Source organism: Phaethon aethereus (genome assembly GCF_964289735.1).
Source record: "Phaethon aethereus genome assembly, chromosome: 13".
In the NCBI taxonomy this organism is placed as follows: Eukaryota; Metazoa; Chordata; class Aves; order Phaethontiformes; family Phaethontidae; genus Phaethon; species Phaethon aethereus.
Window position 1 is genome coordinate 2,891,429 of NC_138589.1, and position 27,319 is coordinate 2,918,747.

The 27,319-nt window shown below is 47.7% G+C and overlaps 2 protein-coding genes across 2 annotated transcripts; both read left to right on the top strand.

Moving 5' to 3' along the window:
- Positions 1-869: 869 nt before the first annotated feature.
- Positions 870-2,522, top strand: FBXL8 (F-box and leucine rich repeat protein 8; the record flags this gene model as incomplete). Its single annotated transcript, XM_082005719.1, has 2 exons — positions 870-1,033; positions 1,547-2,522. 2 exons carry the CDS (start codon positions 870-872, stop codon positions 2,520-2,522), a joined length of 1,140 nt encoding a protein of 379 aa, XP_081861845.1.
- A 1,662-nt stretch (positions 2,523-4,184) lies between these two features.
- On the top strand, positions 4,185-27,319 carry HSF4 (heat shock transcription factor 4; the record flags this gene model as incomplete). The annotated part of the gene is made up of 13 exons (XM_082005465.1): positions 4,185-4,307; positions 8,359-8,467; positions 9,668-9,795; positions 11,085-11,209; positions 13,531-13,606; positions 15,050-15,114; positions 17,387-17,486; positions 18,290-18,414; positions 21,290-21,514; positions 23,552-23,657; positions 25,157-25,222; positions 26,663-26,750; positions 27,123-27,319. The coding sequence occupies 13 exons, from the start codon at positions 4,185-4,187 to the stop codon at positions 27,317-27,319; spliced, it is 1,533 nt and encodes a 510-aa protein (XP_081861591.1).

The following is a 27,319-nucleotide window of genomic DNA, read 5'->3' on the forward strand; positions in this document are numbered from 1 at the left end:
ATGCTGTGACTGCAGGAGTAGTTTTATTTGTGCAGAAATGTAGAAGATGGGTACAATGCATTTTGGAAAAAGATGAATGAAGAAGTTAGGTGATGGTCTGATGCTATGAACTCAGTCTTCTTCCCAGGTGCTTATTCTTTTGCATTATAGTTCACAGGAAAGGTTAATCAAAATATGCTTTTCCATTTCTAAGTCAGACATGTATAAATGCAATTTCTGAGAACTGGAGTCACAGTAATAAAACATTTTTTTCAAACTGCCACCTCTTATCGCAGGCCATAACTGCTGTAATTAAGCTACCACTTTCTACTATAGGTCTTCTGTTTCACTAGCAGGAAAAAATGGATATGTGGGGCTGTTTTCTGTGCAGAGCTTCTGCTTGCAAAGAGGTTTGTGTCTTTCCCCCACAGTTTGAGAAATCTGTCTCAGCTTTTTGAATACCAGTGCAGCAGTTCTAGAAAATTCCCTTCCATTTTTATTACTCAGGGTAGTAAAACCTGACTACAGGAAAAAAGGCTGGGTTTTTGGGTTTGTTTGGTTTTTTTCCCCCCAAAGCTTTGGTCTGACACCTTTAACTCTTGAAAAGTATCACCCAGCTTCTTAGGATTGATTGAAAAAAATGTGCAAAACAATTGGCCAACAGATTTTCCTTATTTCTATGTTCAATTTCAAAATTTGGTGAAATTTCAAGTTTGAAAAAAAGTTTTGACCTCCTCTGTGATTCAATTGCATTGGTTTGATTTGTTAAAGAACTCCTAATGTGCGTGTGTCTCTGTTTGTTTATTTTTGTTTTTCTGAACAGGGACTTTTGAGAATTAATTGCCGTTTCGGAAGTTTCTCCCATTTCTAAACCTGACTGAATCGGCAAAATGCCTGCTGCAGTTCCAGAACTGTGGAACTACGTCCCAGAAGAAATCCTCATCCAAATTTTCAATTATCTTTCTCCCCGAGATAGATATGCGGTCTTCCAGGTGTGCAGACAGTGGGCTACAGCTGTTTCTTCTAGCCCTGTTTGGCATTCCACAGAGATCAGGTAAGAGGAGTGGGTTTCTACTGTCTGGTCATCTCCGCTGGCATAACTAGATCATTATGTTTTCAGTGCCTGTCAAACAGTTACACCACTCTACTGTGACGTTATTGATGTGAATTGTGATTTCTCTGTGTGGTATTATTTTACCACACACAGAGAAAATCGTGTTATATGCCGGGGGTTTTTAATTGCTGCTGCTGATCAGGGTTTTATGGGAAGTATTACATTCTTGGTACGTTGCTCGAAGTTGCCACTTGAAAATGGCAAGACACAGCTACTAACTAGTCAACGTCATCATGACACTTACTTCTCTGATGGGTCTTTCTGGGGACTGACTCTTCTCACCTCCTGACTCCTTCAGCGTTTGGCCTTACAGTGACTCTCCAGGCATCAAGTGAAAAGAAGGATCTAGGGTACCCGTTGATTTTTGCAGAAACACTAGTAAAGGAGAGTATCTGCTCTGTGCTTGCTCAGCTCAGCGTTCACAGTGACTAAGAGGTTGTTTTACTCTTCCAGCTGTGACTCAGAGGATGAGGAAGGTACTCTGCAGAGCCTCCTCCAGTTCCTCAGCCAAATCAAGCGCCTGAAGATTGTGTTTGACCAGTCCAAGGAGGTCAACCGGAAGAACGTGGCACGCATCTTGGATGTGTTCGCAAAACAGAGCCACAGGCTGCAGCAGCTATGCATTGTGTGCCACGGGGAGAACCCCTATTTCTACTCCGGCCTGGACATCCTACAGAGCATACGGAATATATGTGACACGAAAAACCAGACAGATCTTCAGCATATTGATTTTCGAAAAATGCCCTTCACTCTTGATGGTGAGCTTGTTGAACTCTTAGCTACCACCAACCCAAACTTGCACAGTTTGTTCATCAACAACCGCACGCTGGTATGCAACGTGGCACCAGGCACCATTAGGAAAGTGCTCAGAGCATGTCCCAAGCTCTCAGCCTTGGGGGTTTACTATGCCAGTTTGTCTGACGATGTATTTCGGGAACTGCTCAAGCCCGAAAGAGCAGCTTTCACCCATTTAGACATTTTCTGTGAGCGTCTGGACAAATATGTACCTGTCATCTCAGAAGAGCTCTGGGCTGCTGTAAGTCGGAAGCATCCTCAACTCTGTGTAGACCTGGAGTTTGATCATACGGTCCCTGCCTGCAAAATACCACGGATCCTAAAGCTGAATATACCTGTGAGCACGCTGCAACTTAATACCTATAATTACATGGTAAATCAGATTAGGTTTGTCACCCAGAGCTACAGCAGTACGTTAAAGAAGCTGATGCTGCAAACCACGTCCTCGGAGGACTTAAATTCCTCGCTAGTAGATTTGGCCAGGCAGTGCAGAAACCTGTTGGAGATCCACTGCTACTGTGTGGTCAGCCAGGAGGTGGTAGAAGCGTTCCTCACGCACTGCCCCAGGCTGAAACAATACACTCTGAAGGTCACCAAGGAACGACACCCCTGGAAACCGGTAACAGTTCAGTGACCGGCTTCTACTCACTTCTTGGGGAAATTGTGGGGATCTGCAAGAGGACAGGGAAAGAAGAGGCTGTAAGGAAAATGCTGCAAAATGCCCTCTGCACTCACTGAAAACGTGCTCTTTCACCGGCACTGGCTGTTACCTATGATGCACACCTGTTCTGCAGACCAAGCGTTTACACTCAAATGTGAGAGAGAGAGGGTTATACAGAGAAATAGAATTGCCCTTTCCTCCCCCCCCTTTTTTTTCCTTCTCTTTCTTTCTTCATTGGGTTATGGAGGGCAGGTCTTTCCTTCTCTGCTCCTTTACTTATGAGTAGCAGGAATGCCAAGTGGGTTTTTTACTGAGGACCTCAGCAAAATTTAATTTTGATTTTACATTTTAAAAGCACCTCAAAGTCAAGTACACTGTGTCAGGCACCCAGCAACTACTTAAATAGTTAAGGAAGTGGCAGCTTCAGTGCAGCCCAATGTTTTCTGCCCAGTGGGGTACTTAGCCATGCAGATTCAGTGAGCTATAGCAACAAACCATGGTCATCTGATGGAATATCCACTCTAACTTTGACACTGCCTCTTTTGGCGTTTCAGTGATGGTGAGCTCACTCATTATCCAGTTGTCAGGTAGCTTCCAGCTTGGAGGGTTATAAGAGGAGCTGCGTTATGTTAGAAAATACAAGCAGGAGGGGAAAAAAAAATTAAGGAACAACATTGACAAGGTAGTAATAAAAGGCACATGGCCTGCGAATTCCCGTGTCCATCTTGTCTTTCTGTTGCTCAGGAATGCAGATTTTCAGGTTATAATTCGAGTGCCTTTTGCAAAGACCTTTGCTTTCATTACATTGTTAGTATTTCTTAGGAGAATCAAGAGTGTTAACAGTTTTTGCATCTGGTATCTGCATTCACATGCAAGTTATCTTGCATCTGAATTAGGGTGTACGTGTTGATCTGTTGTACCGAAGATTTTGGTGAATGTTATCTGAAGAGCAGTTTCTGAGTTGAAACAATCCTGGCATAAAGCTACACTGCGAGCACCTATCTCAAGCAATAATAATAATAATGATAATAATAAATAAAACATATTGTCATCTAGATTCTATGTGTAGCTGTTTTCATCACCTTCTCTTCTTACTTGAGAGCCCAATCGTTTTTCTTGACAAACCAACTTACAATTTTGACTTTTCAAAACCTTGGCAAATATGTGCAGCCCTGAGGTCTGGCCAGCCCTTGTTCATCTGTGCCGGCCAAAGTTTAGGACAAGAAGATTCCAAAATAACAATTCAGGTGCCTTCCCAAACCTGGCTTTGCTGTGCCTGGGCGTCCCACAGACTCTGGGCAGGTGGGTTTGCTCCAGTGACTTGCTAACCTCCCAGCATAAGGTGCGCAGCACGTGTTCCCTTTGCATGACGCTGCGTATTTATTCACAGCTCTGTGAGATCGGCTGCAGTGCATTTTCATTCTGTGTATTGTTCTCTGGGGCTGGTGATGCCATCGCATTGTGCTGAGTTTTTAAGAGTGCAAGCAGCACTGCTGATGTGACTCCCTGGGAGCCTACTTTCCACTGGCCTGGGATAAAATTCGGTGGCTCATTCTCTGTTCGGATGCACGCGCGTGCGGGGAGGCAGGCACGCCGAGAGCAATGGGGTTAGTGTAGCCGGGACACTGAAAAACTATGCAGGATTCACCCAGCTCTCTGGTGATGGATGGATACTCCAGCAATGTGCCAGCCTTCCTAACCAAGCTCTGGACGCTGGTGGAAGATCCGGAAACAAACCATCTCATCTGCTGGAGTACTGTAAGTACAGCGAATATTGGGTACCGCTAAGTGCCTGCAACACCAGGAAAAACTCGGGTGTGAGGCCCGAGTACCGCATCACCCAGCAATTTCCTTTTACTTGTCGAGTGCTGGCCAACTGACTGGGAGAGTGAAAGGACTGATAGTTCGTTAGGGGGCCTTTTGGGTGTACGTGATATTATTTATCTACAATATTCTGGCTTTTCTGTTTCGAAGGGACAACTGGTTTGGGAGTGTTTTAATAACAATATTTACACATGTCTCTTGAAGGATCTTAAAGGGTGTCTAATACTGAATCTTCTAAAAATCCAGCCTCTTCGAGAGAGGTTTTTCACTTTTCTTCAATCTGCGGTTCCCTAAAGTTTTCTAGAAAAGGTGCAAAGTCCTTAAAAATTCCACTGCTGTTTCTATTATTTCACATGTGTTTCTTAGCAGCCTTTCACAAATGCCATGGGAGAAGGCAGCAGACAAACAGCATTCAGACCTCAGGCTAAAACCTATAGTTTAAACAGAACTGAGACTGGCACCCTAAATCACTCACATTTTGGAAGAGCTTAACTTGATTTTTCAACGAGTCTGTGTGATGATCGTGGTGATGTATGTATGCATTGTCTGTACAGCTTCATAGGAATAGATTGCTTTGCTTTGGCTTCTTATTTGTCACTGAGGCATTAATATACTAAGTGCAGTGAGAGAATTAAAATGATTTATTTGTCCCCCTCGTACAGCATTTCGATACCACATTGTGCTTTTGACCTGACTAAGACTTGCTGCAAATAACGCGGTTTGCCTTCAGCAGGGAGTTATCAGATAAGTTGTGTGCATAAGCTTGTTCTCCAAAATCAAGAATCTCTAACAAAAGCAAATTTAAAGGGGGGGGGAATCTAAAGCAGCCTTTCTGTCACGTCCAGTCGAGTTTTCATTCAAAACTTGAGATAGGATTTGAGCTGCACTGTTATCTAAGGCAATGGTTGCTTTCTGACGGTGGTATTACATGGCCATGCCTCTGAGAACCAAGTTTTGGTATCGTGTGTTTTAAATAAGGATTTTCAAACTAGGAAGGATTTTCTAACCTGTATAAATAGTCCCCTCTCTGTTACACTTAATAACGTTGTTATTTTTGACTGCCCACCACCACCACGCTCTGCGTTCCTGCAACCTATTGTAGGCTACAGCTACGTTCTTGGGAGGTTTTGGTAAAGTTTTTAGATGTCTAAGTTTCCGTGTTGCATGTTCCTGTGTTTCCCACGTTCTTCCTCTTCTATCCATCAGTGTTATTGTAGCTGAGAAGTCGTGTGCGTGCCTAAGGTTTCTGGACGTAATCAGAACTCTTAGAAAATAGGACCTATAAGGACCTATGAACTGCTGCTTAGCATGAAGGCGAAGAGATGGAGAGGAAACATGGTAGTGGTTTATATATATGCTAAAGGCTGTTGTAAGGTAGAAAGGAAAAGTCTGCTGTCTGTGTCCGTGGTAGATTGGACAAGAAGTAATTAAATGAATTTTTGAAATGGAAGATGCAGTTATGAAGAACTCCTAGCAAATTCCTGGAGTAGCTTGCCTGGGCAGGGCACAGGGTGTCTGTCCTCATGGGTCTGTCCAAAACAGTGACGATAAGCATCTGCTGCAGAGTGGATTTTGCCTTGGGCAGAGGCGTGTCTCCCAGCCTGTGCTCCCGTCCCGTAAGGCGAGCAAGGCACAGCTGCTGCGTGGGAACAGGCTGGCACACGCACGTCCATCGGTGAACGCGCAGGAACTCCAAAGTCCCCTGTGTCGGGGGGAACCCTTTTGGGTGCCCCAGCTTCTGAGAACACTGCAGCCCTGAATTCAAAGGAATGGCTGCTCAAGAGAGGTTGTAAGGAAATGTTCAGGTACACGATGTAAAATTTCCCATTTTACATCAGCCTGCCCAGCCGGGGACATGCAGCTGCATCCCCCGGAAAATGAGTGGGCAGAAGCACAAGGGAAGCAGGATAAACCAGCTCTGTCCCCAGAACAGCTTCTGGGGTGTTGGGGAAACCCTGGTCCCTGCTGTCATGTCTGCAAGCTCAGTCTGTGAGGATAATTTCAGCGTACGGGTTATTAGTGACCCTCTTAAGCGCTCGACTAGCCTTTGCTTCTGCTGCATGGGGTAAAGAATGATAGGAAAGACCCTGGTGATGGTCAAGGAGCACTGTCAAGGCAAGCAGTCGTGTTCTGCGTTTGCAGCAGTGAACAAGGAGCAAGAAGGACGACTGACCCAGAGTCATATGTCTGTGGGCATGCAGGGTTAATTGTTGTCAAATGAGCCAGAGCGCAGAGGGACTTGGCACCGTTTGAGGATGGAAATGCAGCGGCAACGAGTAGGGCAGCAGGGTTTGCCAGCTGGCTGTTTTCTGGTGGCTGTGCGCAGGCTACAGGCACGGACCAGCACCCCTTTAGTTGCTGAGCTTTCTCGTGGTCCTGATTACACTCCCTGTTTTAGAAGCTTCCAGGCAGCCCTGAGAGCACCTACGCAGCTACAGACCCTGTGACGGGTGCGTGGTGGGACCCACACACGGCTGGTGCGCTCCTACCGCATGCGGACCCTGAGCGTTCGCTCTTGGGGAAACGCTGTCCTCCTTTGCCAAAAACCACTCCGCTGCAAAATAACCCCCCAAGCTGACACACCGCTTGACCGCCGGTGACAACGCTGAACGCAGCAGGAGGACGACTGGGGCTGTGCTGGCCTCAGACCCCTCCCTGCCAGCGCCACGCAGCCCCCGCTGCCTTTAGCTAACTGACCCTAGAAACTTGGCTGCAGCTGAGGTGGTAAGTCCCAAATATCTGCTGGTGTCTTTGCCCTGCCGTAGGTCTCGGTATCTTGCCTGTCGCTCCATGAAGCTGTGGGGAGCTCGGGCTGCACAGCTGGGTGGTTCCCCAGGTAGCTCTTTGCAGCTCTTTCTCTCTCCACAAGCAAAGCCAGTGTGAGCGCCTGGAAGATACCGTTCTCTGCAAGTTTACAAAAATGCCACCTGTACCCCAGACTGAAATCACGAATCTTCATTCCTCCAAATTCCCGGTGCTGCCCCCGCATCCGGAGCAGAGATAGGATTTAAGGTGGTCCCCCGTCACCGTACCCTCGAGACACTGCTCTGCTGAGGTCGGAGACCTAGGAAATGTTGTTTCTAAGATGAAAATTAATTGCTAATTTTTCTGTCCCTTAAAAAGGTCACGTGGATTGCTGTTGGCAAAAGGTTTCAAGGCAGCTTCGGGGCGTTGTGTCTCACAGCGCGCTCTGCACCAGCTTAACTGTCGGCAGGGTGAAGGCCAGAGCCGGGAAGCACATGGCTGCAGATCTCTGCCAGCGATCCCAGGCAGTTTGCCTTGTTTTGCAGTCACGGATCCTGGCAGTGCAACCTCAGAAACGGATATTTTATCTGGTTCACATGCATGTTGCTAGCTTGGACTGTAAAGCATCACTCTTTAACATTTTGTGGTTGCCCTTGTGGCTGTGTGCTTTCAAAAATAGTCAAGAGAAGGTGTGTAGAGCTTCTGGATCAGTGTGGCGTCTCCAGGGATGATTTGCTTTTTTGCCTTGCTGTGTTTCTTGAACCATGTCTCCAGACAGCACTCCCGCCAGGACTGCTGTGCTCTGCAGCAGATGGGTCGGAGCTAGACCTATACAAGCAGATTGAGGGGTTATAATGGCAATTCCCACTTTCCAGGACCTTCTTCAGACACCAGAGTCTTTCTGTGCAGTCCACACAAGGGTTGACGATCGCAAGCTACCAGCCACTTGTGTGTAAAAGTCTGTAGTTTCTTTCTCACGTCCAAGGCTCTGAACTAAGCAGTGACAAAGCTTAGTAGAAAAAGATCAAAACTGCAGTCATAGAGGACTGACTGTACCAGAACTGAAAGGAGCACATCCATCACTGAAGGCTGTTGTCACTCTTCTCAGCTTCAAGGTGACAATTCAGAGAGCGCGACTTCCCCCCCACCATAGGACTCAGGCGCAATCACCTCCTCCTGGGCACCTCTCATAGTTGGGGACGCTCCTCTGACTTCGCTTTTGTCCTTGTCTCCTTTGCAGAACGGCACCAGCTTCCATGTGTTCGACCAAGGACGCTTTGCCAAAGAGGTGCTGCCCAAGTATTTCAAACACAACAACATGGCCAGTTTCGTCCGGCAGCTGAACATGTGTAAGTTCAACCTGCAGATCCTAGGCCATGTGGGTCCTACCCAGGCGGGGGAAGCGACAGAAAGCGGGGGTGGGACCAGAGGCATGAGAGAGAACTGTGGATAGAAAAGCTGAGCTCTCGTATGTAGGCGTTACTGTGGCATTATTGGTTTTGCCAAAGAGGACCTGCCTCTGAGATGCCAGCGGAGCGGTTTCCTTGTATTGACCTTAGATCCCAGCATGAAACTTCTGTTAAATTAAATTGCAAGATGTGAGCTAAGAAATCTCAGCTACCAGGTTTTCTGCTTGTCTTGCATCAGTTTGATGGCCTATTATTATTTCTTTTCCGTTTTATTCTATATGAGGCTTTTTCCAGCAGCCTGATACCCTCATACCTCCCTCAGAAGCGGCTTCTTTTGAGGGTGGCATGCCCACAGCTTATCCATTTTCCCAGCCGTATCGCTGAACTAATTACGGACGGTACTTCTGCCTGCAAACCATCCCTTGCTGATCAGACATTTTCACCCCTTAACGGAGGCTTAGGGCGTAGTTTTTCAGCCACATCTAGACCACAACTGTATTAAATATGGTTGTTTTCTGGTAGTTTTTGGAAGTTTTTCAATGACTAATTCACAAAGTTCCTTAGCAAAGTCTGAACTTTGCTATTTAACTATACAGTAGCCCTATTGTAATTTTTAGGCCAATCTTTAGATACGGTTTAGAAACCCTTCTAGGACTTCAGAGAAGTACCCGAAGTAGGTTTCCGAAGGTGCATATGACCCTTTTTTAACAAAAGTGGCACCTGATGCTGGTCTGTGCCTTTGAAAAGCCTTCCCCTGAATCCCTTTGGCTCAAACAGGGTTTGATCCCTTTAGATCAAACTAGAGCTTTCGTAAGGACAGGCGTTTCGGCTCCCGGCAGACCGACCGACGTGCCCAAGGGATTGCCGGCGAGGCTTTCGCGGCGTGGGCCAGCGGCGACGTGTCCCCAGAGCCGCGGGGTGTCCAGCGGGATGCGTGGGGCTCTCCCTTGCACTGGATTTCTTGTCGATACGGCCCAAAAGCATGCCTGGCCGCGGGGAGGGGGCTCGGCTGTGCCTTGAGCACCGGAGCAGCTCAAAAAGTGGGGAGAGTGAACAGAAATGTCCTCCGAAGCACTGGGGTGGGAAGCGTGGAGGAGGACCTGGGTCTGTCAGCCCTTCACCCGTGCCCTCTCCACGCAGATGGCTTCAGGAAGGTGGTGAACATCGAGCAGGGGGGTCTCGTCAAGCCCGAGCGGGATGACACCGAGTTCCAGCACCTCTGCTTCCTGCAGGGCCACGAGCACCTCCTGGAGCACATCAAGAGGAAGGTGAGGGGTGCCGGGCGGGGGACGCACCAGCCAGGCCTCGGCGGCCCCCGCTGAGCCCCAGGGGCGGGAAGGCTGAGGCGTGACGGGCCCTCGTTCCGGAAGGTTCCGCACCACCGCCGTGAAGAGGCCGCACGGTGCTTTTTCAAAGCATCCCTCAACGATATGCCCCACAACGTAACTGAGGGTCTGCGTGGAGGCGTAGCTCCCTCGGTTGGCTTTGAGCCCCAAATAAAGCGTTTGCTTTATGCGGTTTGTTTCCCCTCGGCCTTCCGCCGGGAGAGGAGCGGTGAACCTGGCGCCCCGGCCCTCAGGTGCTGCCCTTTGCCTTGCTACCCTCCCGCCTCCCTTTTTTGGGGCGGATTGGCCAGAACAGCACTCCGTGCTCATTGCCGGGGTTTCTACCACAGTTCCTCTCTTGAGAACTTCCAAAATGCTCGTTTTGCCTTCAGATCGCCGTGCTGTACGGCGCTTCGCGGAACTCCGAGGTCACCCTGTGGTCCGGTCTCTGTCCTCCCCTTACATACGTGCGCGGTTGGGGCAGGGCTCCTCGGTGTGCAGGTCTGGGCTTTCGTCAGAGTTTTGTCTGTGTTTTTTTTTTCTCCGTCGCTCAGTATCACGAGACCTTCATGTAGTGCTGCTTCTTCGCACCGCTCTGCTTTGGAATCGTCACCCGCCTTCCTGGATAACGGCAACGTAACTCCTGCAGGGTCTCCCAACAGCCGGCTCCTGTTGTTAGAGAAATGATAACCTACTCCTGCCTTCTGTGTGCTGTCTTTTAACCTGCCATTGATGCCCAAAAAGGGCTGCTCTCTTACTAAATTAGCGTATTGGCTTGAGAAAAGGGACTTCAGCAGAAGCCTTCTGGAAACCCAGGTGTAATATATCAATTTAAAGCAGTTCCTCAGACTCATTCCTGTAAAACATACAGCTGGATTTGGTCTCTCTGTAGTTAAACTAGAAAGAATTAATCAAATAACCTAGTTCAATTCTGCCCCGTTCCTCAAAATATCTTCCCGCCACTCCCAAGCTGCTTTGGAATAAGTCCCCACTCTAGTGGAGAATCTCCTGCTGCCAACAGACCCTCTGTGTCCTGCTCTTTGCTCTATTTGACTCTTGCGGTAATACCCCAAGGATAGTTCAGGCTCTTGTGCACACATCTCCTGTCCCAGTATTTCTGCACGTCAGAGCCCAGCTGGTGGAAGTCCTGCACCCGAGCCCCAGCAATGACTCTGTCTGTGCCCTTCTTGTGTTGGTAAAATCCACCTTTGATTTTTTTTTTTCCTCCTCAGGTGTCCGTAGTGAAAAGTGAGGAGACCAAGATGCGCCAGGAGGACCTCAGCAGATTGCTATATGAGGTACAGATACTGAGAAGTCAGCAGGAGAACATGGAGTGTCAAGTGCAGGACATGAAGCAGTGAGTTGAATCCTACTCAGGCTGCTTCTTACGGGCATTTGCTTCTCGAGAGTTGTTGATCTTGGGGAATGCTGGAAAGGAGGAGCCTTACACACCTTCCTCCCAGGGAGCACATGCTGAGCCAGGGACTAATCGTAGGGACTAGACCTGTTGAACAATAACATGTAGGACTTCTGTGCAGACCTGATGATCTACAAAATATGAATTAATCCTCAGCCTCTCTGTCTTCTGTGAAAGGTAGACATATTCTTTTAATCTATATTTTCCCTTTACAAATGAGGAAAGCACAGAGGAGGCCATGCAGGAAATACATGTATAACCTGGGGACTTAACTCAGATAACTGTATTTCCTCCAGATAGAAATGATTGTAAAGGTGTGACTCTTTCTCTCACCTAGAAGAGTCCTTGGTGGAAAAGAGGTGGTGCCCACTCCAACTATTTAAAAAAAAAAAAAAAAAAATCCTCTGTCATCCTCCACCTCCAAAATATATGACTGGCCTGAAGTATATAAGAATACAAGTGCTGCTGGAATGTTTAGTCCGTTTATCTGAAGACTGTGACTTCTGACATGGCTAAAATTGTTGTATAAGAGCAAAACAAGAAATGGAAATGCTTCTTGCATGTGGCTGCCTGACCTCCAGCTGTCTGAGACTCTGGGATTTTCTGAGACAGACACGGTGACTAGGAATTTAGTAAATAGATACGGTTTTATAAATCGTGTACTTGGAGAGGTTTTTATTAGCCTCCAGAATCCTTACAGAGAATGTAGATTTTTCAAGTGCTTTGTAAACAGTAAGACCCCAAAACTTCTTTTGTAATGAAAGCTGGTACTCGTACATCACCAGAGGATGCTGGCATCCTGGGCCTTGAGAGAACTGCAGGTACTGTGAAACTTCATTGCAGCCCAGCCCCTTATTTGCAACAGATAAGTGTTTTTATCCTCCCTCAAATTTTAATGACTCCCACACCTTAGCACATGTGTTAAATCATGAAATCCAGGTACGGTGGCCATGAAAGAGTTGCTAGGCTTGTTCTTACTGAATTCCAGTATCAATGATTTGGCCTTGCTTTTACTTTATTCTCCCTTTTGATTTGCGTGCTCCTTCTACCCATCTGTTAAAAGGCAAAATTGCACTCAACTGATGAAAATAATACATTTTTTATAAACTAAGATGAACTGGAAATCCCAGGCTGAAACCATGGTGAGAGATTTACACTGGTGAAGAACCATGAGGACGTAACTCCAGTGCCAGCTGTCAGACTAAGGAAAGCTGCTTCGCTGAAAAGCCTGTCAGTACCAGCACAGAAAGCTCGCTGCAGAGATTCTTGCTGTACACGCTGTTATAGTAGGGCAGCTACTGTGCTTTCACGAGCCCTGGACCTGATCTTCCCAGTTCTAGCATCAATCCACACTAGAAAGATGAAAAACACCTAAAAGACATGTAGCAAAAGGATTTTCACATTTCACCTGTACGATAGGTTTCGCTGGCCTGTCGGTTTTGGTACATCCAGATACTCTTGAGCTAAATTGGCTGGCAAAGCCTTTTGCAGCATGGACCTGGCTGGCAGCTGGGTTTGGAGGCAGCACAGTAAATAAACCCTGCACCTCCCCATCCCACTTTCTGGGGCTGACTGTTCGAGGAAGCCTGTAACTCCCCCGTGTGCTGCATTTGCAGACAAAATACATATGCTCCGTGCAATCGCAAGCTGGACGCAGGTCTGTGCTGGATGAAATCAGTGACTCCCGTTAATAAAATCATTACAATCCTCATTCAAGGTGCTCAGATGCAGAAGCATCCCTTTAGCTGCTCCGGTCACTCCCAAACATGCCTTTGTACCACCACGTGTGTGAGGTTTCAGCAGGCAGAATACATAGGATCTCTCTCCATAGGATCTCTTGGTCTTTGGGGGCAGCGGGGGCAGTTGTGGAAGGGTTGGGCTTTCTTGGCTCCTGCAGGAAGGACAGTCTTGCTGATCCACATCATTCACAGTCACAAATCAGGCCTTGCTGAAGTTCTGAGTTTGGCCCAAATGTTCCACAAAAGCTAAACACGTGTCCTCTTGTTACCGTCCCCTATATAAATGTTGGCTTCTCTTTATTTATTTCTCCTCCAAGCTTTGGTCTGTAGGTCTTCTGAGGTTGAATTAAAACAAGGAACGTAATCGTGTGACCTTGGTTGGGACATCTGAAAAGTGCCAAGCACTGCACGAGCCCCAGCGTGAGACAGACTTTGCACAATTTGGTCTGCTGTGCATCACGGTGGCACCATGGTCTGCTGGGATGTTTCTGTGCTCACGGAAAGTTTCTGTTTCACTTTTAGGCAAAATGAAGTTCTTTGGCGGGAAGTTGTTTCTCTCCGGCAGAACCACTCGCAGCAACAGAAAGTGATCAACAAGGTAGTGGTCAGATAAACTCCACACTCACTTGTGCTGCATGGTGTATGTCCTCCTCTGAGATTTTTTTTTTTTTCTTACCCCATAATCTTCTCCACGCTCGTGATATTGCAGCATATTTATTTTCCCTCTCTTTTGAATTGTGTGATGCTCTTACATGTCCTATGGAAAGTGGTCATTAACAAAGCATAGATTATGCCCTCAAGCAAAAGCTTTTAATTTCCCTGTCAGTCTTTGCTGTGATGTTAGAAACCAGTTTTCTGTCAAAGTCCTGAGCAAGAGAGCGCAACTCTTGCTAATTGCCCTGTATTGGCTGTCTTCTGGTTGTACCGATGCCTTTGAGCTTCCCAAATCTTTCCTTCCTTCCTACAAGAGAGGAGCCTCCCCCTCCTGCCAGCACTGAAGCTGCAGGCGGCAGAATTGGCTAGCCATTCCCCCAGTGGGGACCTCCAGCGACTGTTACATTTTCTGGTGTTACTGGTATAGTTGAGGAATTACTGTAGAACCTTTTGGACTGAAGAGGCACTGCGGAGCCATCTCCCTTAAAATCTAGCATGACCAGTACTAGAAAAGGCCTCTCCAGTGCCTCCCAGATGGTGCTGACGTGACTGAGCACGTCATGTTTCCCAATCCTCCCGAGAGCCACGTTCTGACCCTCACGTGCCATCACAGAGTCATAGGACTGGCTAGAAATGCACGAGGCTGTCAGACCTTCCTCTGGCTCTGAGGCTGGCCCAGCCACGCCACTCATTGCAGAGGCATTTATGCAACACTATTTTGTCGTATTGAGCATCGAGTAAGAGGCAGCTGTGATACGTAATAATAGTGCTCTCTCTGTTGGGAGGTCAAAGCAGAGCATTAGGCTCAAGCTGGCCTGGGAATATGTTGTTGAGTGATTCCTCTCCAAAGCCACCCTGCACCTTTTTTAGTGTCCTGTTACATCAACAGTGAATTTCACGGGGCTGAAAAACTCAACTGAAAGAGGAAGGCCTCCATCCAGGGTCTCCCCTAGGGGGTTGCCTCTTTCTCTTGCAAGATCTTTATCAGACTTTATAGAGCCTCCCATAAAGGGCTGTAAGGGCTTTTGCGGAGGCCAAGTCTAACTCCAGGCCTAGGAGTGTTTGCATGTGCACTTCACAGGCAGATTCCCAAGTCTAATAGGGCTAGCTGGAGTTGTGCATGCACAGAGGTGGAGAGAGCGAGCACTGAGCACCTGTGTCTAGCAGCCTTCGCACAAAGTAGGCACCTGGCTGTGTTCCTTGAAAGCCAGATGGGTTGTTTGAGTGGGCTTCGATGCCTCATGCAGTTTGGCTCCCGTATTTCATGGCTGCTCCCAGCTTCGGGGTGGTGTCGGGAGGGAGAATGTGTGAGATAAGAACGGCTGCGAGCGCAGGGAGTGCTGAATCACTCTGCTGATTAACACCGGATTTTGATCTCTCCTGACAGCTGATTCAGTTTCTGTTCGGCCAGCTCCAATCAAGCCCTAGCAGCGCGGGGATAAAGAGGAAGCTGTAAGTACCCTTGTGTGGTGCGCACACGCTCACGGGTGCATAATGCTGCCCCCTCACTAAAAGCACAAGCTCAGCTTGCCCAGGCAGGCGGTCACCGGACCGGGGCACCATGGTGATGGGAAATGAATGGGCTGAACTGCCGAGTCAGACCTGCTGACATGCCCCATTCAGTGGTCTTTAGAGAAGCACCGTGTCAGCTCATGACCTTTATTGGGGGAACAGGGAGCGAGATGGAAGATGGGCACACTAACGAGTGGGAGGGTAAAGGGCAGGACCCCACTGCTGCTCCTCCAGGTTCCAGTTTTGCCACTTGTCATCCACGGGAGCAGGGCTGGACACAGCCATCCCACAGACACCTTAATTTGAGACACAGTCACTGAATGGGGGGTGTATCCGACAGGTTTGGTGGCATATAACCTGCAGGTTAGAGAGAGAGACAGAGAGAAAGGTGGAGAAAGGTTTTAACTAAGGCATATCTTGAGAGTCATAAATAAGCTCTTCAAGGCAAGTGAATAGAGGAGCTTGAATTAGGAAGTTTAGTACCTTCTAGGAGAGCAGTGACACTTTTCTTGCTCTGTGGTGCTTGTGATCTAAAGAGGGGAGAGGGGCTGCTAAGGGGAATTTGCCGTTGTGGCTCAGGCTGAGGGCAGGGACCTGCCTCCTTTTCCCACCTTTATTACCTTGTGGCCTTTGGCAACTCAGAAACTGCTCCTTGGAGAAAGGAGCCATGCTTCCCCAAAACAGCTGCTCAAGGGCCTTGATTTTCTTTAAGTCAGTGCCCTTGTTCTTGGCTGACTCTTCTTGTGAGGGCTGTAAAGGAAACACAGGATTGAATGAAGGAGCCCAAAATCTGTACGAGGAAGCTGGGTGTGTTCACCTCTACCTATGCCCTCTACTGAGCCTCTTGGAAGGGATAAACACTGCACGGAGAACGGTAACGAAGACGAGGGTTCAAGGGCATGAGATCAGCTGCTCTGAGTCACTGAGGTTCGTGAGTGGGGAAGTTTTCCTCTGGAGTGGGGAAGCAGAGAAATGAGATGCCAGATCTGATCTCTAATTTCCACTATCAGGGCTGTGGCCTCCCTGTAAAAGCTTGGCAGCCCAAGATATGTCATCTTAGACTACTGCTTTTTGAAAAAAGCACATTGTTAGTTAGAAACTGTGCTGAAAGGGGCAGAACAGCACAGAACTATCTGCACAGCAACTGTGTCAGCCTCCTTATGAAGAGGGAATCACGCTGACACAACCCAGCTGCAGTTTGCACAGTATTGTGCATGTTAATTTGGGTTTCTGCTTCCTTGGGAACGTGAAGGTCTGTGTTCAAGGAACCTCAGCTCTCGTGTCTATATCCACTCTTCTGTCTTCCACAGTTCCGTTTGCCTTCCTCTCTTTTAAATGGCTGCAGGAAAGCGTAGTGTACAGCCTGGAGCAACTGTTGGTGCAGACCCGAGTGCTGACTGGGGGCTCCGGGTGGCTTTGTACAGGATGGGCACATCTGTAGGTCCCACAGGCACATCTGACCTGGGAGGCTGTTGGATGGGTTAGATCCCAAAGTTACTTTGATAAGAACTGTTGGATGGGGAGGTTCATCTGTGGCTCCTGGAGCAGAAAGCTGGACACTTACAAATTCATGATTGTCACAGGGCTGGCTATGATATCTCAGTGTGTACTGAAAGGTAGCTTATGCCGTAACAAGGTCCGTGACAGGGTGATTCAAATCTTCTTTTTTTTATTCTGTGTCTTTAGTTAATGTCATAGAATAGGAAAAGGCTGTTAAACGAGCTGTTAGACAACACTGAGATCTCAAGCACTGTGGTCACTGTGTCCTGCTGTATAAAGCCCTTTGCTGTGGGATCTAATTGGAGTCTGAGCAAACCCATAATTTCTCCCAACATATCCAGCTCCAGTGTCTGTAGGATGAAGAGAGTTAGTCAAGCCTGTTAGACGTGACTGGAAAAAACTGTTGGCTTTCCCTGGTGCCTTCTGCCAAATCACTGTCTTCTAAATCAACACTGAAGATGCTTTTCATGACTGTGGGACAGTGGGAGAAGAAGAGGGGTTTGCTAGGCAGTTTTATAGGACCATCCCAGCAGTAACAATAGTGGATGTGTGGCAAAATATACCAGTTCCCAGCTTCTCTGGGACTATATCACAAAACTAAAGACTTCCATACGGCAAGTTTCATGGTGGAAAGACTGAGAGACATTTCTTGTATGAGCAACCAGGAACCAGTCAGTATGTGCTGGGAAAACAAACCTGTTTCTCTTCGCAGACCTCTGATGCTTGACAATGGAATTTCAGCTCCGCAAGTGCCCAAGTTCAGCCGACATTTGTCTATGGACCCCCTCCATGACCCCTATTTCATACAGTCGGTAGGTTTACACCAGCCTCTGAGCTTTGTGGGATTTCTTTGGCCAGCATGGAAAAATGTTTGAAACAATAATGCAGATTACAGAGTAAGTAGTTTGGCAAGAGTTTGGCAGTGAAGAGAGAAGAGGTTTGCAAAGTGAGTGATGAAAAGCTGAGTGACATATGTTATTTCTTCAGGTCCCCTGTTTCAGGGAGGGACACATGCTTGTATGCACTTGTGCTGCTGCGTTCATGTGGGAGGCCATGGGTTGTGGGAGGGAAAGGCGGACCCCGCACACCAAACTCTCCATGGTGTTACCCCAGCCTGGCTCACCTCAAGAGCAGAGAGGAAGAAGTATGTTCTAGAAGTGGGTGCTATGATCTTTCTGACCAGAGCCAGGTTTTTGCAGTCGCTGAGGGATCCCCACCACCCTAACCCACCAAAGCAGACACCAGACACATGACACTTAACGTCATGCAGTTAAAATACTTGAGCTGGCATGAGAGACTCATGCTCTTCTGCTGGGCTGTGTTGGATCTTTCCTTCCGGGGGAGCTAACCAGTCCCGGTAAAATTTCAGCCATGGTAAAACCTCTCAGTAGGTGACAATTCAGTCACAGTGCTTATTTTACACCTGCACCTCCGTGTGGTTGAAGGAAAGACCAGAGGAAATTAGAATGTGGCATAGTAGGCAAAAGTTTTCTTGGTTTGTGTACAAGGAGGACTCAAGGGCATAGTGAGTAAACCCTAACTATCTCAGATGGGGCCTCGGACTTGTTCTGGGACTCAGAAGGATAAATCTATATGATTTTTGCTTTCTTCTTAGCCATCGACAGAACCTGCCTCTTGCTTAAACAGCCCTGCAATTGCTGGAGGACCCATCATATCTGATGTTACTGAAGCATCACCATCCAACATAACAAATATTCAGTCCCCTCCTGAAAATGACAGGTAAACATGTTTGTGATTAAAAACAGGGAGAGTCGGATATGGACATGCATAACTTCAGAAGAGTTTTTCCTGGCTGTAATTCTACCAAAGTTTCTGTCTGATTCACAAATCTCTATAGAGGTGGTGGGCTGGAATATTTTTTTTCGAGTTTGCAATGTGGGTCAGATTTTCAGAATTAGGGAGGGATGATAACAGCATAACCTTCAAAACAAAGTCAAGAGTTTGATGCTGAGAACTGCCACTCACCTTTTTGAGAAGTATTGCATGTTTCTTTATATTTTGTTCCAAGACAGGGGCTGTCTCGGGCTTTATCAAATAATGAGGTACTAACACTTGTTGAATTTGTCGAGAGAGAGAGAAAGCAAGTTTCCTTTTGGCTTTGGCAAAGAAGAAACAGAATCAAACTGTACATCTTTCTGCTAATGAGAACAGAAAGGTTGCATCACAACTTCCGATGTCTGACAACTTATCTGTGAAAAGGTCCCAGTAACTTAAAAACTGAATGCAGAGGTATTTTAATGCTTATCTCTTCCTGCCACAGACATGCAGTGTATGTAGGGCTAGTAGCAGAATAGCTACAACGATGTCAGTGGAAAGTAAGTAGACAGATGAATCACAGAAACAGTTTCTTGGGCATAGAGGCAAGGCAGTTATACTCTAGAAATTGCCCCTAAATCTGCCTAATAATTAAACCATAGCCATAAAATTAGCTAGAAGCATGTAAAGAGCTCCAGATAAAAGAAAACGAACCTGGAAACCATTTCTAAAGCAGAAAAATTTGCTTATTTCTACTGAGTGCCATCTGGCGGCCTCTGATCTATGCTGTGTCTGCATGACTCGGGAATCTGAGCCAGCCATGGCCCTAGTAAGTTCAGGAGTGTGCTACTTCCTAAATCAACATGAGCTTCTGCTGCGGGTTTAGGATTCACGAGATGAGAAGATGATCTGAAAGGAATGCTGAGAGAAGGCTTTGTAGTGTCACATAGTTTTTGCTGGGTAGAAAACTGGCTGGATGGCTGAGCCCAAAGACCTGTGGTAAACGAAGTTAAAGCCAGTTGGTGGCCAGTCACAAGCGGTGTTCCCCAGGGCTCAGCACTGGGGCCAGCTCTGATTAGTATCTCTATCAAGGATCTGCATGAGGGGATCGACTGCACCCTCAGTAAGTTTGCAGATGCCACCAAGTTGGGCGGGAGTGTTGATGTGCTGGAGGGTAGGAGGGCTCTGCAGAGGGATCTGGACAGGCTGGATCAATGGGCTGAGGCCAGCTGTATGAGGTTAAACAAGGCCAAGTGCCGGGTCCTGCACTTCGGTCACAACAACCCCAGGCAACGCTACAGGCTTGGGGAGGAGTGGCTGGAGAGCTGCCTGGCGGAAAAGGGGGTCAACAGCCAGCTGAATATGAGCCCGCAGCATGCCCAGGTGGCCAAGGTGGCCAACAGCATCCTGGCCTGTATCAGGAATAGTGTGGCCAGCAGGAGTAGGGAAGTGATCGTGCCCCTGTACTCGGCACTGGTGAGGCCGCACCTTGAATCCTGTGTTCAGTTTTGGGCCCCTCACGACAAGAAGGACGTTGAGGTGCTGGAGCGTGTCCAGAGAAGGGCAACGTTGCTGGTGAGGGGTCTGGAGAACAAGTCTGATGAGGAGCGGCTGAGGGAACTGGAGTTGTTCAGTCTGGAGAAGAGGAGGCTGAGGGGAGCCCTCATCACTCTCTACAACTCCCTGAAAGGAGGTTGTAGCGAGGTGGGGGTCGGTCTCTGCTCCCAAGTAACCAGCGATAGGACGAGAGGAAATGGCCTCATGTTGCACCAGGCGAGGTTTAGGAAATTGGATATTAGGAAAAAATTCTTCACTGAAAGGGCTGTCAGGCATTGGAACAGGCTGCCAGGGAAGCAGTTAAGTCGCCATCCCTGGAGGTCTTTGAAAGACGTGTAGATGTGGTGCTTAGGGACATGGTTGAATGGTGGACTTGGCAGTGCTATGTTAACAGTTGGACTTGATGATCTTAAAGGTCTTTTCCAACCTAAACGATTCTATGATACCATCCCATATGCGTGACACATTCACGTGTGGTCTTGCAGCAAAGCTAGTCTGTAAGTGTTGTAAGATAATATTTTTCCAGTATGGCTTTCCATGCCCTGTGCCTCTTGATCTACATGCCTCTGCCACTTTGGGTCCAGTTGTGTGCATTCACAGGGAGCTGTAAAGTCTCCCGTAAGTAGTACAGAGTAGCTTTAGATTTTTACATATGACGTGCTGCTGTTCAAAACTTCAGTCTCGTATGTCCGTCTAGGAATAACGCGGAGTGCCTCTCCCACTGGAAAAAGGCAACTCTCTGCTTCCAAACAAGTAAAACGTCTGACTAGGACTGTCAGATCTTGATGGGTTCTGTTCCAAATCCTGCAGGGCCACAAGATCCTGACCTGTCTCATTGGGATCTCTAGAATGCTTGCTGGTCCAGTCCTAACTCCAGCATGGGAAAGTCTTAGTGATCCCATTCCCATCTCTAGGGTGGAGACTTTTCTTTTTTAGGGGAACCTCTCTAGCCTGGTGACCCTTTAACCTGTCTCAAGCCTAACACTTATCTGAGGAGTGATCACCACATGGAAGTGTATTTTCCCCTTTTGCAAAATAGGGAAAATTCATTATAGTGGTGACTGATGAAGTGTGTGAAGATATTCCAGCTGAGCATGTTTCTGGAGCTTGCTGAAAAGAAAACAAGGTTGCTGGGTCTTTTTTGCCTATCTAGGGGAATGGAAGGACTCTGTGGAGCAATTTGGAAAGTGGAGGCAAGCCCTCGAGCTATTCCCCTTCCCATAGCACAAAGGCCTTTGTGGAGCAGATGTGTGTGTGGTGCTAAGTCTTGTCTCTGATACAGAGAGAAGTGCCTCATGCTGATCAAGGAAGAGCCAGTCAGCCCTGGAGTGAAAGCCGCCACTGAGCCTGATGTCCCCCTGCCAGGCTGCCGGGCTTGCTCCGAGCCGCCGGTGCTCCCGGTCGCCATGGTTCAGTCTGTTTTGGAAGGCAAAGGGAGCTGTGGTGCAGCCCCACCAGGGACCTCACAACCCTCCGAGAGAAGAGGCAGAAGGGCATTGCTGGACAGGTGAGGGGAGCAAGGGAGAGCTGTGGCCCAGTGTGTTTCATAGCCCTGTCTTCCCATTAGTGGCGGGGAAAGGGAGACTGACTTTAAGTCGCCTAATGCAGCCTGGTGAGCTCCATCCTGCCCCTGTGGCACCTGCTGAGAGGACCCTTGAAGCCCAGGGGATAGTTCACAGGGGTAGGGGCTCTGTGGATGACTTGCTTGAAGGACCCAACAGAGGAAGAGCTGTCAGAGCATGTGCATCAGAGCCATGGGAGCAGGAAGAGGCTTTTTGCAGTGAGAGGGATTTGCCCAAGGTCCAAGGTGAAAGCTGGAGCCCAGACCAGCATCCATGCCTGCAGACTTGCAGGCTGCTGGGCTGCACTATACCTCCAGTAGCTCGTGTGCCGTCTGCAATTTGTTTGGTTGAGTCTTCGGTTGCGTAAAGGCGTAAGGAAATATTTGTCGCTGGTGTTTCTGCGCAGTGAATAAGGCATCGCTTTTGTGCCAATACGCAGGCAGCGATGGAAGGTGACAGTCAATCGTTGTCATCACCTCTGCACTAAGTGGGGCATGTATTTGATAAGGCATCATAGCATTTATCAGGCCCCAGCCTGGGCTTGAGGAAGAGATAATTTGCCCCCTTTCTTTTCCTCTCCTGTGCTGTGAACTCAAATACTTTTCTCTTTAGTCTGTTCCCTCTTTGCACCTTCTCCTGTCACCTTTCCAAGGCGACTGTCCTGAGTCGGTGCTAGGTCTGGCTTCAGGGGGCAGCCAGTCACTTCTGCACTGTTTCTGGGAGGCGCTGGGGAGCTGACGCTGCAAGAGATCTCAACTTCCCCATCTCTGACTGAGAGTGAAAACCCACGGAACTTAGCTGCATTGCTGTGCTTGTCTCATTGAGCTGGAGGGGCTCAGTAAAATGTTAGGCAGTCCAAAGCAAGGCTTTATAAAAGGTGTAAAATCGTGCCTTAAAATCAGGAAACAGCAAGTGAGGCCACTCGCAGGGATGGAGAGCTGGGAGTTTGTGATCACCGAGTGCAGAAGTCTGATACAAAGGGGTGGAGGTTTCATTATTTTGAAGCCAGGGCACGCAAGTATCCTGCAGGTGACAGTCACCCAGAGAATGATGTCCTCTTGCAAGGGCGATTAGCACAGAGTCATTAGGCTCAGCCATGGGGAGATCTGGGGGAGCCACCTTTGGAGCTGTGGGGCTGAAATCCCAAGGGCAGCGATGCTGTGGGTGAGTGTGCAGCAGCCTTCACCACCAGTAAGGAAAGCGTGGCTGCAGCGTAGTGGATGGCGTGGTAGTTAACTGCAGAATTCATTCTTGATGGCAAGTATGATGGCAACTATGATTGATGGCAGCAATGTAAGGAGGACTGGGGCGAAATAAACCCAAAACACTCAACAGGGTTCTCAGAAAGGCTTTTATTTTCCTTTGAGTCCTTACAGACCAAATTCTTCCTTCTGAACCCACTGGCTTCTTAAAAACATTTTATTTAGATGAAAAATCATCCATTTGTAAAGACTCTGGATTTCAAGATAAATTTTTATAGCTTTTTGGAGGGGTTAAACACAGCAGGGCCTCACAGTTGCTTCTTTAGCTGAATGTCTTTGGTAAATGCAGCCTGCAGACTGAATGCCTGCACGTAAAAGTCATTTCTTTAAAAGCCGTCAGCCATCTTGGACCCAGGAGGATGGGAAAGCAGCCTGTCCTGTGCCAGTGCCTCTCTAGAAAGATTTCTTCTAAGGCAAGGTTTATTTTTCCCGGTCTCAAAGAGATGTGCACAGACTGTCCATCCCCAAATCACATGCGTCACCCAGGAGAGGAGTAGTCTCACTTGTTTTACCACTAGTCCAGTCCCCTGGGGCTCCGCTGGGTTGTACTTCTGGGGTTAAACCAAGTGATAGGGCATAAACCCAGGCTGACAGCAGGCTCTTGGTTTTCAAAATGAGATTTAAGCATAAACCTCACTTGGCAGGGCTGCTCAGTCCTGCTTTCTGTATGTATCTATGCAAGTCTCATTCATGGCAGTATTTCCCCCTTGTCTTTCTCAGAACAGATATTTCGGACCCGTTGGAGAGCACCGACTGGAGCCTGGAAGGGCTGCAGCTGCTGCTGAGGAGCCAGCAGTACGGCCTGGAGCCTGCCAGCCTCTTGGATGTGAGTGTTGGGCCCTCCGCCGGGTCGGCCACGGGGAACGGTTGCGAAGTTCACAGCGGTACCTTTGGGCTGTAAATCAGGGAGACCATGCTGCTTGGTCTCGTGCGGCACTTCATCTGCCACACGCTGCCAGTAGAGTCACAGCTCTGTTTTGAACCGCTCCTAAGACCTGGGCAGGATTTCAGACTTTAAATGATGCTTTTTTACATTTCTTCTGAAAATACACATATTTGAGCACAAAATATTGAGGACAAAATGTGCTTCTAGGAACACAAAACATGGTGCATGTGAGTAAAGACACCATCACGAGACCTAGCACATTTACATAAAATAGGTTTACTACTACTCTGGCTAGTTTGGTAATTGCTTTGGGTTGGGTTAGTTTATTTTTTGCATATTTTGCATCTCAGATACTCCTAGATTGTGTTTAGCTCTACTACCTTCCCCTTTTCCTCAAGTTGTGGGAAGCGTAGCTGATGCCAAATTCTCTCTCTCTGCTGAGATATTTATCTGTCTGCAGTTCTCAGGTCACTCTGGAAATGGGTGGAGGCCTTTTTTCTTAAGTATATATGCAGAAATATGAAGGTTTGTTTATTTTTCTCTTTCGCTCGCTCTCTCCTTGTACATATAGTTAGTATATGAAAGGTTTTTGCCAATAATCAATTAACTAATTAATTAGTGAAAGTATCTGTATGTCAAATATATGCTCCCTTGAGGAGGTGCTTCAGATGCAGGCATGTGGTAAGCTTGCATGGATAAACAGGAACAAAAAAATAATTTAAAAAAAAAAATCAATCTTATTTTCCTGAAGCGAGTTCCCAAGTGTCCGTGATTCTGACTTTACAGAAAGCTTTTCTAATGGCCTGCTCTATCACTGGCTCTATTGGTTTCTGTTTCTTATTTCTCATTAGGAGGTGTTTTCCTGTTACTGACACACTTTTCTCTCTCTGTGCAACTGAACGTCATGAGGGAGAATGAATCATAAAACTGTACCCCAGACCAACAGCTCCTTTTCCCAGATTGCTCAGACTTCTCAAGAAATCGCCATCGAGGCACAGATGCAGCAGTAATCTGCCCTCTGCTACTGTGTTTTGGAATGCTGTTAAAAAACCATATGAATCTGGAAGTGTCCTAGGATCCAAGCGCGGCAAAAAATGGCTTTGACTTGCATGTGCAGTGACACGAAGGGCTGCCCTGGTTTACGACACGACTGTGGCACCGGGTGGCTGCGCTGTCCCTCCACTGGCAGGCAGCAAGGCTTGGGATCGGCACAAGTGCCCACGGCTCAGCCCTTGCTCTTCTGGCTGTGCTACAAACCAACACACAGGAACCGTCGCCTGTAGCTTCGGTTAATATGCCAGAGCCGCTGCAGCACGGGCAGGCATTGCTTTCTGGCATCTCCACAACCTCCGGCAGGCAGCCAAGGCAGACAGCTGAGGATACGAGTATCTCGAACCGTTACACCTTTCAGAGCCCTAATTGTGTTTTTCTCCCAACAGGTCTTTAATCCCAATTTATCTTTGAGTGAGTGGAATTTGACTGAAATGGAAGCCAGTCTGTCCCCGGTAAGAGACGTGTATTTCTGAGATATGATAATAATAATGTAATTATGAAGCAGAGCTTGTGCATAACTGAAAAATGCTCGGTTATTTTATAGCCAGAGGGGAGAGCGTGGTAAAGCACAGCAAGTACGCATCTCCTGAGTGTAGGCTGAGAGTGTTATCTTATACTCCTGACCTGTCTTTCCCACTCAGAGCTTGTTTAGAGACGTGTTGGTGTCCAGGAATCTCTGAAACTGGCCGCTCTAAACTTTCTCTTAGCGTGAATGTCACATCCTGCTAATACCATAGATTTATAAAGCATCTTTGTGCCAAAGCTCTTTATAAAATATGCCTTTATAAAGTACAGCCGTCCCTGTACCTTTCAGGAGCAGTAAAACCACATGCAATAAGAATAGAGGTTCCTGCATACCTGTACAGAAGAAACAAGGAGAAATTGTTTGGCGGTACTTGTTTGGAATTGACATTGACACAGGCATTTCTGAAGTGCATATGGTGATTTAATAAACACTGAAGGAAATGTGTGTTTCATGGCTGGGTTCTTTTTCCTGCTTGGTGGAGGGTGAATTTTCAGAGCCCTCACTGCCAGCCAGGTTGGATAAAGACACGGATGGTTCTGCCATCTCTACAGACACGCAAGCAAAGTGTAATCTGTTCTAATGAAGTGTGAAAGGTCTCTAAGCCTTCTTCATGATATCACTATCCTCTTTAGGTTTGGATTTAATAATTTTGAATTTACTAGGTAGTTCTGCTTCCTGAGTGTTAGGAAGGGACTCTGAAGAGAGAGATAATATTAGCAAGTCCTGGAAGCAAGGGGCGGTCTCTTTTAAAAAGGATTGCACAAGAGAAGAGGCCAAGGGGGAGGCTGCAACGTTCAATAGTTCAGTCCTTGAGTCCACTGAATTTCCCAGCAACTGGTGCTGCCTACCCTTAGACTTGCTCATCCTGCAGAAAGCCATGAGCATAGAGAAGCCTGGAAGTAACACCTGCATGAACTCCACGCCTAGAAACACCACGCGAGCAAAAGCTAGTTTTAATTTAAACAGTCATAGGCACATGGAAAGCAAATTCCTTTCATACTTGTTGCTGGCTGCAGAGGACTGTGGGTTTGCTTTGTTTGACAGCTGGCCAGAGACAGCCACAGTGACGCTAGGCTGGCCTCCTCATGTGACACAAGCTTCACATCATATTAGCCGGTGCTACTCGGGGATTACATCTGCCTTAGACCTCTCCTTCAGGCATATCTGCCTTTGAGCACACGCTTTTGGCTATTTTAACAAAGTGCAGGTGAGACTGGGAGGACAAGCAGGGCAGGGAGGATAGCTTGCATTGCTGGTGGATGTTGTGCAGCGTTGATGAAGCACTGATTTTCAGAAATGGCCTAGTTCTAACAAGCTCCCCTGTCTTTGTATAATTGTACATTGTAGTTTATATTTTTGCATCAAGATGCAGCGACTCACAGCGGATCTGGAGAAGAATGCAACTGAGCTGCCCTCAAAAGTGTTCAACCCACCGTTTAACAACGCCTGCCCAGGTAGGAGCGCTAGCAGCTCTTGTGGTCTCGGGAATGGGGATGTAATGAAGGTGTTAAACATGTCAGCAGCGAGATGCAACGTCCAGCACTGACCATTTGCCACTTTGAGGGAACAAAACCACATTTGTTATCTTACTTTCATGATTGTCAGTCAGCACTGTTCCCACAGCAACTGCTAAGCTACTTACTGAGCAGTGGGAAAAGTAGTCCAAGTTTGACTTGAGTGTTTCCAAGCATTTTTTGCCTGCGGTGAGGCCCCTCACCTCCTGTTGCAGTGGGAATTTGCCGCACTTCAGTTCTTCAGACATGAAGTCTGGTAACTTGCCTTTCAGAAACTGAAACAGCCTTTCTGTTGCCTGTTTGCATTCCTAGGGAAAGATGTCATTCTCGAAAGCGCCCAGCAGTTCCTTATTGATCGTCAGTCAATCTTTGGAAATGACCTCATCAGCTTGCCTGAAAGTTCATCGCTTTATGTTCCATCTGAAAATATGGCTTCCTACCTGTCCTCTGTGGGCGTCCAAGGAGATATCCCGTTAAACCTGAGCTCCTCAACTGACAACAACCAGTGA